The sequence below is a fragment of the Osmerus eperlanus genome, chromosome 2 (assembly GCF_963692335.1).
Source record: "Osmerus eperlanus chromosome 2, fOsmEpe2.1, whole genome shotgun sequence".
NCBI classification, from domain to species: domain Eukaryota; kingdom Metazoa; phylum Chordata; class Actinopteri; order Osmeriformes; family Osmeridae; genus Osmerus; species Osmerus eperlanus.
Window position 1 is genome coordinate 1901560 of NC_085019.1, and position 15791 is coordinate 1917350.

The 15791-nt window shown below is 45.5% G+C and overlaps 1 protein-coding gene and 1 long non-coding RNA gene across 2 annotated transcripts; both read left to right on the top strand.

Moving 5' to 3' along the window:
- Nucleotides 1-11: 11 nt before the first annotated feature.
- On the top strand, nucleotides 12-5802 carry LOC134041054 (uncharacterized). The gene is made up of 3 exons (XR_009932943.1): nucleotides 12-48; nucleotides 195-2147; nucleotides 5546-5802. It is a non-coding gene; the product is annotated as an uncharacterized LOC134041054 (long non-coding RNA).
- Nucleotides 5803-15065: 9263 nt separating this feature from the next.
- Nucleotides 15066-15767, top strand: LOC134040926 (small integral membrane protein 36-like). Its single transcript, XM_062487110.1, has one exon. The coding sequence runs from the start codon at nucleotides 15452-15454 to the stop codon at nucleotides 15764-15766; it is 315 nt and encodes a 104-aa protein (XP_062343094.1). The 5' UTR covers nucleotides 15066-15451; the 3' UTR covers nucleotide 15767.
- The last annotated feature ends 24 nt before the right edge of the window (nucleotides 15768-15791 follow it).

Consider the following 15791-nt stretch of genomic DNA (forward strand, 5'->3'; position numbering starts at 1 on the left):
GGAGGGGGGGGAGAAAACAAACAAACAAAAATATACTCTCTACTCTTTGTTTTAAATAATGATGCTCCCTGAGTTGAAGACAAGGAACCCGGACAGAGGATGAATGAGACGGAAGGGATTTGAGATCCACACAGCTGGGGAGATGCAGTGATAAGAGCGCAAGGCCCTGGACTCAGTGTCCTCAGACCTCTGAGGATCGTTGAGGTCATAATGAGAATCCTTCAGCAGCTGGAGCAGATGTCGTCATGGCGCACCGTGAAGCTGTGTCATGCATGACGGAGTGCGCCGCGGACTCTCTGTCTCCAAAGTTACAGCACCACGGTCTGCCTTCGTTTTCACACCCGTCAAACGGACTGCAGCAAGGCTAACATACTATGGCTATGCTAACAGACTGCGGCTAGCCCATTAGACTGTCTGCAGCAATGCTAATATACTCTGGCTAAGGCTAGCAGACTACAACTTGGCTTATTGACGGCTGGGCCACATCTGGTCATCTGGGCAGTCTGCCAATATGAATTTATCAGAATTAAGACAAACTAGTGCACAGTGCCCGTGATGCAGTTGGTGCGATGTCAGTGAAACACACAAATACAGATTACTTGAACTATAGATAGTACACAGTGCCTGTGATAAAATTGGTGGCGCACATACACACACACACAGATTCCTGGAGTTGTAGATAGGTCACAGTGCACGTGATGATGTCGGTGACACGCACAGATGTCTGGAATTATAGATAGATAATGCAGTGCCCATGATGCAGCTGGTGATGACAGTTCTTCTTAGTGGCTTTGGTACCTATATTTCTCAGATCACAAATGAAATTCTCTGTCATCTCTGAAGTACTTGTTCAACTTAATCTATTCTGGTCACTTATGCACATCATAAAAGCAATTTCTCATTCTTTTAAACAAATTGCCAATGCTCTTGTATATTCTTGCAAATTACAATGTAGCTTTCATTGGTCTGATGTTTCCTATGTTATCAATTGCTTATGTCATGTTGATCAAAGTGTATTATATTGATTCTCTTTTAAATTGTCTTACCACCACAAACATCTTAGACATTTAGTTCATAACAGAAGTAATTACATGCACAATGGTTTAGCCAGTTGTCATGATTGTAGACCTAATTCACCATACAGCGCTTGCATGTACAGGTCTGCCTAAGAGGTGTTATTTCTATGTTTACATAAACATTTGTATTTTTTCCTTTGTGCTATGCAATGCTGTAAAATAGTCTTGTATTTTCTGTATCGCATTTGCATAAATAAGACACGACAACTGGCCGAGGAGACTAAATTCGTACGAACATTGTTCCTGTCGAATACCCGTCAATCGCGGCACTGCACTCCGTTGGATTACAAAAAGGACACCTGCAAAATATGAACTTTGCAGAGTTCATAGATCTTGAGTTGAACGTGGGAAACTAAACCCATTCTAATTCGTACACACACAAACATACAAACACACACACACACAGATTCCTGGCATTATTATAGAGATCCCCATAGAACAAAGTCTGTGATGGGAAGTGGCTCATTGATGTAGTGTTGCAAAACGCAGGGTCTGGAAGCAATATGAGACCGAGGAGGAGGGAGGACATGGGGGAACGTTGTGGTTTTGAAAGCCATAAGGAAAGAATAAAAGGGATAAATGAGAAAATCCCGGACGATTAATCACATCTCTGTATACATGTACAGTAGATTCCTCATAGACACACATATGTTGCAAAGTGTATGATGCATATTTTTACTGTATAGATATTTGCGTAGCGGCTACGGTACGTGTCTTGATATGTTTTTTTAGCTCAGTGGTTAGAGCATTTGACTTTAAATCAAGAGGTTGCAGGCTGAAATTCCCCTCTGTGCACCCTTTTGGACAAAAGCGTCTGCTAATGAATATATTATTTGTCCCGGTGGCTGGCCAGCCCTGGGACATTACATTATTACTATCATAAGATTATCACTGACACAAATACATTGTATTTGTTTGAAGTCTAGGATATAAATGTATTATCATAAAATCTGACAAGCTGTATTTATGGCAAACAGTACTTACTTTAGTATGTATAAAATAATATGTATGTGTGAGTATTATAAAGAGAAATTGTTAAAGTCGTGGATGTGAGTTAGCCTTCTCTTCTCTGTTCCTGACCACAAATCAAGCTTCTCTCCCTATCCCTGTTGTGTCTAAGCTGACTGACGCATCCCAAACAACCTCCCATGGAACAGAACAGAACATTCAAACAGCCTCCTGCAAGGACATGGGCCCTGCACAGATCTGCACCCCCCGGATGAATTCCCTTGTGATGGAACAGCTCAGTGACAGAGACTTTCCCAAAGAAAGGCTACGCTAGGACAGCCACCATGCTATTTCATTGGACATACCGGTCATCATCACAAACAGAAAATGGCATGGTAAAATTCATGGTTACAAACCTGAAACTAGTGTTAGAAGTCACAGAACTATCCATATTCTTCCAACAGATTTATCTACCCCTGTTTTATCTGTTAATACCCCACAGATGAAACTGGCCCTTCTAAATGTTAGATCACTAAATAACAAAACATTTCTAGTTAATGATCTGGTCAAAGAAAACAACTTAGACTGCATCTGTCTAACAGAAACCTGGCTAAACAATGACACGGCAACAGCAACTTTGATAGAAGCGTGTCCGCCCGATTACAGCTTTCACCAAGTTTCTAGGACATCAAAAAAAGGTGGAGGAGTCGCAGCTATTTTCTCCTCTAAACTGTTGTTCAAAATCACTGAGCTAGGTGAATTCACATCATATGAATATCTTGCTATAGAGCTCAAAACCGAATCAATACTTTTTGTTATTATATATCGGCCACCCAAGCACTCGCCAATATTCATACAAGAATTCTCTGAACTATTATCACTATGTGTCACTAGATATGACAAAGTAGTTTTAAACGGAGACTTAAATATCCAAGTAAATAAAAAAGCAGACCCAAGAACTATTGAGCTCTTAAATCTCCTTGACAGTTTCAATCTAACTCAACACATAACAGACCCAACACACCGACACGGAAACACACTAGATCTAGTGATAACAACTGGACTAAATATCAATAATATTTCAATAACTGATCTACCCCTCTCAGACCATCATTATATACTTTTTAATGTGGAAATTATCCTAACAAAAAACAAAAAAGAATTCTTAGTCCATAGAAGATATTTAGACGATACAGCTATGATGAAATTTTCTGAACAATTTGCTCTATATGAGCCGACTAACCATGATTGCTCTCTGAATGAAATGGTAGAGAACCTCAATGATGCACTATTATCTGTGTTAGACTCTGTTGCACCACTGAAAACCAAAAAGAAGTGCACAAGCAGAACCTCCCCATGGCTGAGAAATAAAAATGTTAGTGAAACAAAAAGAAAATGCCGTGCAGCAGAGAGAAAATGGAGGAAAACAAAGATCACTATCCACTACAATATCTACAAAGATACACTAACCACCTATAACAAAACCATCCGTCTAGCAAGGAGAGAATATTTCTCCAACATTATTACAGAAAATGCCAGAAATTCCAGAGTTCTTTTCTCCACCATTGACCAGCTGCTAAACACTGTCCCTGCTCCACCTCCATCCTCAGTAGTTAAATGTGAAGAGCTTGCTTTGTTCTTCAAGAACAAAATAACTTTGATCAGAGCTAGTATTATTAATAGTGGGGTCGAAACTGACATCAGTAGATTCTGCAACATAACCATGAGCACATTTACCTGTATCACACTTAGTGAACTTTCCAAAATTGTCAGCGAATCTAACTCCACAACCTCAGATATTGATCCTATACCCACAACATTCTTTAAGCGAGTGTTTGATAGTGTCTCAGGTCCGGTGCTAGAGATTATAAACACATCCCTTAGAACTGGCGTTTTCCCAGATGCCTTCAAAACAGCTGTTGTAAAGCCCCTATTAAAGAAACCCAAATTGGTTAACAGTCTACTTGCAAATTACAGACCAATATCAAACCTTCCATTTATTTGTAAAGTACTGGAAAAGATAGTTTTAGTCCCTTGAAGAAAATAACATCCTGGAAGTCTCGCAGTCAGGTTTCAGGAAATATCACATTACTGAAACTGCTCTCACCAAAATAATTAGCGACCTCAGACTAAACTCTGATGCAAATAAAGTCTCCATCCTTATCCTGTTAGATCTCAGTGCAGCATTTGATACAATTGATCACGACATCCTAATCAATAGACTGGAAAAGCTTATTGGGTTCACGGATAGTGTATTGAACTGGATGAAATCATATATCACAGGAAGGAAGTTTTATGTTAGTTTAGGTGACCATAGGTCCAAGAAACATGAGAACTGCTACGGGGTTGCTCAAGGAAGCTGCTTAGGTCCATTACTTTTTTCTCTTTATATGTTACCACTCGGCGACATAATCAGAGAACATAACATAGATTTCCATAGCTATGCGGATGACACACAACTATATATATCCACTGAACCCAACGATGCAACGGCCATCAATTCCATTACCAACTGCCTGTTAGCAATAAACAAATGGATGAACGCTAACTTTCTTAAATTAAATGAAGACAAAACCGAAGTCCTACTATGTGGCCCCAAATCCAAAAGAGAGATGCTTATTAAGAATCTTGGAGGTTTAACCCCCTGTCTTAAACCAGAGGTGACGAGTCTCGGTGTAATCCTGGACTCAGATTTGAATTTCAACGCTCACATTAATAAAGTGACCAAAACAGCTTTCTTTCACCTGAGGAATATAGCAAAGGTACGACCATTCATAAACCAAAATGATGCAGAGAAGTTAATTCATGCTTTTATATCCAGCCGGCTGGACTACTGTAACGCACTTTTCACTGGTATTCCCAAGAACACCACTGAAAGACTACAGCTCATTCAAAATTCTGCAGCTAGATTATTAACCAAAACTAAAAGGAGAGAACACATTAGTCCTGTCCTAGCTACTTTACACTGGCTCCCTGTTACCTTCAGAATTGACTTTAAGGTCCTTTTCCTCACATACAAAGCTCTACACGGACAAGGACCTAGCTACATTGCTAACTCCTTTATAAACTACACACCAGCTAGAACACTGCGATCATCAAATGCAGGCCTATTAGAGGTCACCAGAAGCAGTCATAAGAAGATTGGTGATTCGGCCTTTGTCAATTACGCCCCAAAACTATGGAACAAATTACCCATAAATATTAGGGAAGCAAACACTCTAGACATTTTTAAAAGACAGCTTAAAACCTACCTTTTTACCGAAGCATTTAAGTAATTTGATCTCAAAAGGGTTTTCCTACTTTTATTAATTATATTATTGTTACTTTTAAGATGCACGTTTAAAGTTGGTTTCTCTCTTGAACAGAGATCTTATTGGGATTTTTATTTTTGTTTGAATTGTTTATCACTTGTATTATTGTTTTTATTGATTTTATGTAAAGCACCTTGAGCTGCAATTCTTGTATGAAATGTGCTATATAAATAAAGTCTTACTTACTTACTTACTTACTTACTCTGTAAGCACTTTGAACCACACTTTCACCACAATGCTGTATTCATCGTTATCAACTACATTCATTGTTTTGTAATTTTTCCTCAACATGGTCTGTGCAGTATCAATTCATTCTTTGAGGGTTGTTTCAACCCGTCTAGAGAATTGAATTCCATTTTATCATAACCTTTTGGTTGTCTGTTACGTCTCTGATGACTTAGATTGAGATTAGATCAATTGTTAATTGTTCATCAAGAGGCTCAATAAACCACCATCAATATTTAACAGTTTAATTAGTCTCGGGTGTCATTGGGGAGGGTGTCCTGAGGACTTTCGCATGCATAACAAGTAACACTAGCAGGTAGTAGCATTGCTACGAATATTATGCTAGGTTGCTAGGTAACGGAAGCTAACTAAAACTAGCTAGCTTCCGTTTTGGAAAAATAACTCACTCCTTAACAGGTTAATTGGTCTCGGGTGTCATTGGGGAGGGTGTCCTGAGGACTTTCGCATGCATAAAAGCTCAATATCCTCTGTTTCATTGCGTTGGCCTCTTGATCTAGAGGTAAACACTTGATTGTCAGGTAGGAAACACGGGTTTGATCCGTACTGGTCAAATGGGCTCAGCTGATAAATCGCTTCGTCATGCTGTTACATAAAGCCTTTAATGTTGCACGCTGTGTAAGACAAGGAAAACTGGAAACGCTGCTCTGACCGAGAGCCATGAGGTGTGTGTGTGTGTGTGTGTGTGTGTGTGTGTGTGTGTGTGTGTGTGTGTGTGTGTGTGTGTGTGTGTGTGTGACTGTGTCTTTGTGTGTGTGTGACATTAACATTCAACACTGAATGGAAGGAAGCTGTTAGTCTCTGTAATGACGCACACTCCATACCCCAGTCCTAGCCTGGGGCTCCATTGTGTGTCCAGACATTCACCACTGGCTCGGGTCGTTGTCAATTGTTTTGACTGACCGAAAGTCGCGGACAGGTTTAAAACAAACAGTTGCGTGCATTTTCTATTCAGATAGCGGTAAAATAACAAATACACTAATAATACTAGAAGCTTTCTCCTTTCTACAGTGTCAACCTGCGTATCTTATCACAGCTGGGACCTCTGTATGCGTGCTTTAAATATGGACTCACTCATCCCAGCATAGACCCAGTATGTCCAACCCCTTTTACATTCATGTTTGTCATTTTTTATTTCATCCAGACAGCAGTTTATATACAAGCAAGGGGACATGCTGTCCCAGTCGCAGTCAGTAGAACATTCTATTCGTACAAGTTACATCAGCGATCACCCAGGTAGATCGTATACTGTACAAATACATTCCTTTCTGCTTTTCAGGCTCATTCAGACATTAGTATACATATACTATATAGAGAGGGAGACATACAAAGAGATAGAGGTACAGAGAGAGGAGAGAGAGAGAGAGAGAGAGAGAGAGAGAGAGAGAGAGAGAGAGAGAGAGAGAGAGAGAGAGAAACTGTGGATACTGTGGGGAGTTTCATGTTGTTCAATTGTAACTTGTTTAAATGCATGCTCTTATGGTTCTTCCATTTGGCACTTATTTGGTTTTCCACAATGTATGCTTCATGTTTTGGCTGCTCGCAACGTTTGGGGCTATCTCGTTGTTATGATCAGTGACCTATGCTCTTTTGTAAAGCTCTCTCTTGGAAGTCGCTTTGGATAAAAGCGTCTGCTAAATGCATAAATGTAATGTAAATGGATACAAATAGAGGTACAGAGAGATCGAGAGGAAGAGAGAAAGAGAGAGCGAGATAGAGAGAGAAGAAGAGAGAGTGAGACAGAGAGAGAGAGACAGAGAGAGAGGAAGAGAGAGAGCGAGACAGAGAGAGAGGAAAAGAGAGAGCGAGACAGAAAGAGAAGAAGAGAGAGACAGAGATAAATAAGTCCCTTTACCCCACACAGTTCTGAGAGGTAAGAGGATGAGGAAGACCTCTCCTGTTTGACTCAGTCAGAAATAACCAGGTCCCGGAGCATGTATTAATAGACAGCATTTGCGTTGCTATGCGTCCCTGTGACACCAGACACTACAACTACATGGAGGCTTGCGTAAGAGGAGCACCTGTACATCACTAGGCCTCAGTGGGGGTAGGTGAGGGACCTGGTGGGTGAGGAAAGGAGGAAGAGGGGGAGTCCTGGGGGGGGATGGGAGCTGGAGGGAGTTGGGGAACATTGGGATAGTTGGAGGGGGGCGGGTTTAAGGTGCAGTGTTTCTCAATTCGAAATCTCGAAACTCCCAACACAGCCAGTTATTTTAATTGAATTGAACTCTAGCCGGGATCTGGGGTAATGGCGTGTCTGTTTGGAGCCAAGACAGGATAAGCACAATTAAAGATAATGAGCTGGATGTTACAGGGATCCTGTACAGTCAGCTGAACTAGACCAGAGCCTGGAGGGACTGTGGAGAAGTGGTTGAATGTGACTAACAGCTGGAGATTCCTGCAGACTCCAGAACCCATGGAGAAAGCTTCCGTTTTGCATGATTACCTTGAATGACCCGGAACAGAAACACTTTCAGGATTACGTGATCTCTCTGTGAGGTCACCCTGGCCTCAGTCCACAGATGTAGTAGAGGCGGTTCGGAGCCTCCATTAACAAGGAGGTCCTTTAGGTCTTGCGTTAGACGCTGTGCTTGGTGAGAGAGACACACGGGTTTGATCCCAGAAGTTTCCCACCTTCTGGTGGAACCCTGTTAGTGCCAGCCTTTGTTGCTGTGCCAGTTGCCTGGATGTGTGAAGTGCTGCCCACTGCTTCTCCTGGGGCCTGCCTGCCAACTCCACCTTGTCCTGTTCTCATTACCTACCTACTTTATCCAGTCCAAATCTGTCCTGAGCCCAGCAAGGCCCTTACAACCCAAACTATTGTTTGGGTTGAGTTCGATTCCTACACACTCTCAGACTCACCACTGGTCTTCCCTCCCTTCCGATCCTTTTATCCAGGAGAAACATTCTCCCCCGATCCAGATTCCTATCTGGGCCGTCTGGAGCAGGACTAAACCCAGAACCCAGCACTGGGCCCGTGGTGCGGACCAGCCCGTGGTGCGGACCAGCCCGTGGTGCGAGCCGGCCCTGGGGCCGCTCGGCTCTGTCAGATGCCTGGGCTGTGTTGGATCCCCGGGGGCCAGCCCTTCCTGTCCACCCTGCTGGCCCTCCCTTCCTGACCAGGAAGTCTCAGAGTGTCGCGGGGGCTCTTTGTTGTTGTGTTCACCTCCTGCAAGCTCGACGGCTGATGTGGTTCAGAAGCTCTCTCCTCGTGAGGCGTCCATCAAGCACGGTTAACCAGATCCATTCATACCTGGTCAAATGTACAGATTGGCATCTTTCTTTAGAGAAGTGAAGTGAAGCCCGTTTGTCCTGTGAATTCCAGAACCCTCTAGCTAGCTTGTTCTAGAACACCCATCTGGAGAACTCTAGAACTCCCCAGCTCCTTCTTGCACACAGGCATTTGGATAACTATAGAACTCTCCAGCTAGCTTGTTCTAGAACACCATGATGAGATCTTCGGAACTTCCTTGCCAGCTCCTTCTGGACCTCACTCAAGAGAACTCTAGAACTCTCCATTGAGCTTTGGAAAACCGTTAGAACTGTAGAGCGTTCCAGTGATTCCAGACTGGGACAAGGCCTTGGAGACCCTCCACCCCCGCCGGACTCAGACTATCTTATCCCTCTGGCCGGGCTGTGAAAACAGCCCAGCTATCGCTGCTGTCAGCCAGAGGTGCTGCTGACCCTCTGCTTGGTGTCAGGACCAGACTCCAGCAGGAACAGCAGAGAACCTCTCCCTCCCCATCACGTCCGCTACAGGAAATCTGCTTTCACTCTGCCCTGTCAGCCCTGTGCCAACAGCCCAGCATTGGGAAACACAGGGCAGGATTGTTTGTTAATCAATGATTCATCGCTTTTCGGTCTTGATGTATCTGTTCCTCTTCATCCCTCCTTGATACCACACGCAGATTCTTTCTTGCTTCCTCTGTCCGTTACACATGACACACACACGTATACTCATGCAGCACATACACACACACGCAATCAATTGTACTCTCTCTCCCACACACTTTGATGTTTCCCAAATGCACATGCACACACATCAAAAAAATAATAATAAAGGATTGGCTGCTGTCGGCTGACTTGTTTGCAACATTTTGGCGTATGGGAGTATTCCACACACCATGCTGTTGAAATTACACTTGTCATGTGTTTCCAAAACCCACAAAAAAAGATGATAACCAGTCACATGATTAATGACACACCTAATGTCAAGACCTTAACTATTCACATGATTGATACCACACACAAGACAGCTTGAATACAAAGGCATGCCTTATAGTCAGCTACTTAACTGCACATCTGAAGCTACAGTATAGCTAAAGCTATAGTATAAATGTCTTCATAGAAGACGCTTTCATCCATAGTAATGCACAGGGGGATTCTGACCTGTGCAGTCAAGTGCTCTACCACTGAGCCATGCCCATATCGTTGTAAACGGAAGTACAATCGGGCCTGCAGCTAATGCTACAGTATTGCTAAAGATGCATTACTAAAGTATCATTTCAGTATTATTTCATCCTCCTCAATGTAAGTACAGTAAAAGCTACAGTATACAGTACAGTTAATGCTACAGTGCAGTTAACGCTACGGTATGGTTCAAACTACAGTCCACCTTCAGTATATTTAAAGCTACGTTAGATCAGTAGTGGTTCAAAGTTACAGTGCTAACGCTACAGTGCAGCTAACGCTATGATGCAGCCAATACTATAGCACAACTAAAACTAGAGCTTTCTTATCGGTGTAGACTCCAGCGAGGGAGACCAAGGTGTTCCGATCGGGCTTTCCAGGATCGTATTCCTGCTTGTGTGCCAAGAAACGTCTTGGCAGGCACAAGCGGCCTTTTCCAAATGAAGCGAGTTACTGCGAAGGTTGGGACAGGAAATGAGAAGGTGTGTCCACTCCCCTCGCAGCGCGGGTCGTGCTCTGAACGCCGTGATGTCATGGGAAGAAGCCGCTCCGGGCTTTCATCTGAACAGCTGGACGACTTCACCGAAACAGAACTCGGTTTCATAGGTTTTCTCTGCTAGCTCCGCAGTCCATCTCAAGCCCATTTCTGATCTGGGGGTCACCGTGGCAACAACCCATCCTTCTGGAATGCTTTGTGTGTTCTGGAGTGTTCTTTCGTTCTGGTTCTGTGAGTGTTTACATGCTCGCGGAACTCTGCATTGCTTTCATGAGTGCAGCAGGAGAATGTTGAATCACTGACAGTCCCAACAGACAACGAACAAGTTGTTTCCACTTTAAGGAAGGCGGAATGGGCGAAGGAGAGAAGGGGGAGGAGAAGAGAGAAGAAGAGGGGGTAGGGGAAAGGAATAGTGGAGAGGAAAGGGAGGAGGGATAGAAGGGAGAGGAGACCGAGGGAGAAGGGTACGGGACGAGGAAGAGGAGAAGGGTAGAGGGGGTAGAGGGCTGGATGCAGAACGAGAGATTGGGTAAGAGCAGAAGAGAGGGAGGGAGATGGGAGAGTGTGAGTGTGTGTGTGAGTGTGTGTGTGTGTGTGTGTGTGAGTGTGTGTGTGTGTGTGAGTGTGTGTGTGTGTGTTTGCGTGTCTTTAATAGGGTCTGGAGGCGTCACTGAGCATGTCCCTAATCCTCCATAGACATTCCTCCGGACGCTGCCTAGCAAGGCAGCACAGGCGTGTGTGTGTGTGTGTGTGTGTGTGTGTGTGTGCGTGCGTGTGTGTGTGTGGGTCCAAGCATGCCTGATGCCGTCCCAGGTCACCATCTAGGGGACACGGTCAGGGCATCTGCTTTAACTGCTCCCCTCTGACTTAACACTGGAACCAATGAGGCCTGCTCAGAGCTACTCCCTCCCTCCCTCCCTCCCTCCCTCCCTCCCTCTCTCTCTCTCTCTCTCTCTCTCTCTCTCTCTCTCTCTCTCTCTCTCTCTCTCTCTCTCTCTCTCTCTTCCTCTCTCTCTCCTTAACACACATGCACAGACACACACGTGCCTTGTAAACACGCACACACGCAAACAGGGCCCCTCTCTCCCTCCTAAGCCACAAACACATGGTGGGCCTGCCTCTCTCTCTTTCTCTCTCTTCCTCCCTCTCTCACTCTATCTCTCTCTTTCTCTCTCCCTCTCTCCGTACCACAGGGATCCTAGACTAATAGTTCCCTCATGTCCAGTAAACTGGCCTTCCCGTTCCCTGTACAGTTCTCTACAGCCTGTCTGAGAAGACAAAGAGAGGGGGATGAGGAGTGGTGTAAGGAGGACAAGAAGTGGGGGATGAGGAGTGGTGTGGACACACAAGATGACTGGAGTGTTGAGGTGTTTCATATTGAAGGACTGCACTGAAGTTTGGATATTTATGTAGCTGTGTGTGTGTGTGTGTGTGTGTGTGTGTGTGTGTGTGTGTGTGTGTGTGTGTGTGTGTGTGTGTGTGTGTGTGTGTGTGTGTGTGAGACTGCTGTATGTGTGTGAGTGTGTGAGGCGGTCAGGATGTCTGTGATCAGGGAGGGGCACGCAGTGAAGATAAACAAACACGAGGAGGAGTTGTGTCTGTCCTTCCAGAGGAGGGGGTGATGGGGAGGGAGAGATAGAGGGAGAGAGAGGGGGTGATGGGGAGGGAGAGATAGAGGGAGAGAGAGGGGGTGATGGGGAGGGAGAGATAGAGGGAGATAGAGGGAGAGAGAAGGGGTGATGGGGAGGAGAGATAGAGGGAGAGAGAGGGGTGATGGGGAGGGTGAGATAGAGGGAGAGAGAGAGGGTGATGGGGAGGGAGAGATAGAGGGAGAGATAGAGGGAGAGATAGAGGGGAGAGAGAGGGGGTGATGGGGAGGGAGAGATAGAGGGAGAGAGAGGGGGTGATGGGTAGGGAGAGATAGAGGGAGAGATAGAGGGAGAGATAGAGGGAGAGAGAGGGGGTGATGGGGAGGGAGAGAATAGAGGAGAGAGAGGGGGTGATGGGGAGGGAGAGATAGAGGGAGAGAGAGGGGTGATGGGATGGGGAGAGATAGAGGGAGAGAGAGGGGGTGATGGGATGGGAGGGAGAGATAGAGGGAGAGAGAGGGGGAGAGATAGAAGGGAGATGAGAAGGAGATTGAGAACATGGGAGAGAAGCCTGACTTTTAAAAAAAAGTAGCACTGCTGTAACCTGACACCAATTAAGTACAATAATCCATTGACAAGGTCAATGACTCCAGTCCAGGTCAATGGGTCAGGTCAATAAATAATAATTATGGTCTGTAAATTAATTATAATGTATTCATTAAGAGCTGATTCTTTGATCATAATGACGTCGAGCCCAGAGGGAGTATTGATGCTGTATCCTCTTGATCTGGAGTCAAGTGCCCTAACCCCTGAACTCACCCTCCTCTTGAAACTCAGACTTATGGACTATGTGTTTACGTACGTTTAAAGTGGAGCTCAGTGGTTAGTGGGGAAGTCAAGGCTGGGGCTGAGTTTCTCCCTTTCAGGTTTTGTCCTGCACCTCAGACCCCCCCCCCCCCCCCCAAGAGACACCCTGGCACCACTCCTGCCAGCGGGGAAGATCTGTCTTCCTGATTGGGCCAGGATCGACCCCACCATGGGCCCAACACTGACAGACAAACCAAATATATCCTCCCTTCTAATCATTCCTGAGGAACACAACAGCAAAAACATCCTCTCCTTCCCTCCCATCCTCTTCTCCTCTCCCCCCATCCTCTCCTTCCCTCCCCTCCTCCTCTTATCTCCTCTCCCCCCCATCCTTTCCTCTCCCCTCTCCTCTTTTGACCTCTCATCTATAATTTTCTTTCCTGAAAGATCGATTATTTCAAGGTCAAGGTGTAATCTCTAGATGTGAAGTATCCGTTTGTGAATCAGTAGTGCGGGGAGTGTGTGAGTGTGTAAGTGTGTGTTTGTCCCCTGTGTGGACTCTGGGTCAAAGGTGACAATCCTCTGCTGCTTGGTGTTCATGTCTCACTGTTCCCCACTGCCCTCTGCTGGTGAACTGAGGTTACTGCTGCTGGGGTGTGTGTTCACTTTCTACACCAGAGAACCATCGACCACTAAACAGCAGCAGAGACAGAGAGAGTGATAGTGATCAAGTACAGTCTTACTATGTCTATGTGTGCCTACTTTGTGTACAGTATATGTATGTATATACGGACTGATTCTTATTATTTATTTGATCTATTGTATTACATATATATGAGGATGTATAGGTTGGTGTACATGCCTCCACTCCCCTGACAATGTTTGAGAGAGTATGTGTGTATTTCACAGAGATTACTGACTGGAGATAGAGAGAGAGAGAGATGAGAGAGAGAGAGAGAGAGAGAGAGAGAGAGAGAGAGAGAGAGAGAGAGAGAGGAAAGGCCGGAGGGAGGGAAGAAGGGAAAGGAGGAGGGGGGGGGAAGGCTGACAGTGATAATCCCTTCCTGATACCTCACTAACCCTTCTAGCTCGCTAGCGTCGAGTTAGAGAGAGAGAGAGAGAGAGAGAGAGAGAGAGGGAGAGGGAGAGGGAGAGGGAGAGGGAGAGGGAGGGAGAGAGAGAGAGAGGTAGAGAGAGAGAGAGGTAGAGAGAGAGAGGTAGAGAGAGAGAGAGAGAGAGGTAGAGAGAGAGAGAGGTAGAGAGAGAGAGAGAGAGAGAGAGAGAGAGAGAGAGAGAGAGAGAGAGAGAGAGAGAGAGAGAGAGAGAGAGAGAGAGAGAGAGAGAGAGAGAGAGAGAGAGAGAGGGAGAGAGAGAGACTGTTTGTGTTCTCCGACCTGGCACAAACAAACACTTTAAATACTACCAAGGGATCAAAACTTCCTACAAATATCTGAATGGGTAAACGTTCCCAATAAGTAAACAAACTACTGTTTGACCACAGCAGATAGAGGCCAGTCAGAACCCAGAGAGAAAACTAGAAACAGCTGCAGAAAGAGAGACAGAGAGAGAGACAGAGAGAGAAGGCTATTTTTTCAAAGTTGTATTCATTCTCTCTGCTCTCTATTTAGCCAGATGGCTGACTCACAATCCCCACTCACAATCAAGATTAAGATTACACCAGTGAACACACACATTTCAGCTCACATGTGCTCACATCCACACATGTGTCAGCTTGCCCATACACACGCACACACACACACACACACACACACGCACACACACACACACGCACACACACACACACACACACACACAGAGAGACACACATCACACATGCTCCATGTAACAGACTTTGCCCATGAAGGTCTCACAGTTAAATCCATGAACACATGCTGTTGTAGAAATGAATATGGCCTGTGTAAGCTTTTTGATGAAGATGATGAAGATGATGATGTCACTTCCACCAGTGTCCCCTGTGGAGGACACAGGCTGTGGGGACACAGCAGTTGAAATGACAACTGAGGCTTTAGTTATTAAACTGAGCTGCCATAATCATTGATCGCAGTGAAGTCAAGGGCAGACGAGTGGCACGGATTCAAGTATTTTTACCACAAAGCCGTATATCCACTGTCCTGAGACAGACAGAGGGAGAGAGAGAGGCACAGAGAGGAGAGAGAGATATATCAAGTGAGATAAGAAGTATTGAGGACATTGAGATAGAAAGCGGAGAGTCAGTGAGAGGAGATCAAGAGGCTAGAGAAAGAAAGAGGAAAAAGTAAGAGCGCGAGAGGACGGAGAAAGAGAGGGTGTGTGATAGAGCAAAGAGAGAGAGAGTTAGCGGATAGAGAGTGTGTGTGTGATAGAGAGAGAGAGACAGAGAGAGAGAGAGGGGATCTAGAGAGTTAGAGGATAGACAGTAAGCCCTGCTGTCACCAGCCAACCTGGTGATCCAGTCTCCAGAGCAGTCAGCCGTCCTCCGCCTGCCTCTCCTCCGTCGCGTCCCTTCGTCTCCCCTCCGCTTCTTCACACGCTCTCCCAGGCTCGTGGGCCTCACAGCATGAGCCTTCCACCATGGGCTTTCTGGAAAACTACCAAGAGATCGACCCAGTCACTCTGAACCTGTGCATCCTCATCGTTAGCTACGTCATCCTGCTGTTGGTCTTCTTGATCTCCTGTATCATGTACGACTGCCGGGGGAAGGACCCCACCAAGGAGTACGCTCCAGACCCCCAGCCCACGCAGTCTCCCATCAGGCTGGTGGTGATGCAGAGCTCCCCGGCCTCGGCGCCCGCTCGCTGGGACACCTCCAACATGATCACCACCTACCATGAACCGGCCAGCCCCGGCCTGCAGGACTTCAGGGAGAAGAAGAGCACCATGGTCTAAGGTCCAGGAGGACGGAGTTCAGAAA

Bases quoted from the DNA above. Each gene is read 5' to 3' on its own strand.
- LOC134040926 (XM_062487110.1), top strand. From the start codon at position 15,452: ATGGGCTTTCTGGAAAACTACCAAGAGATCGACCCAGTCACTCTGAAC.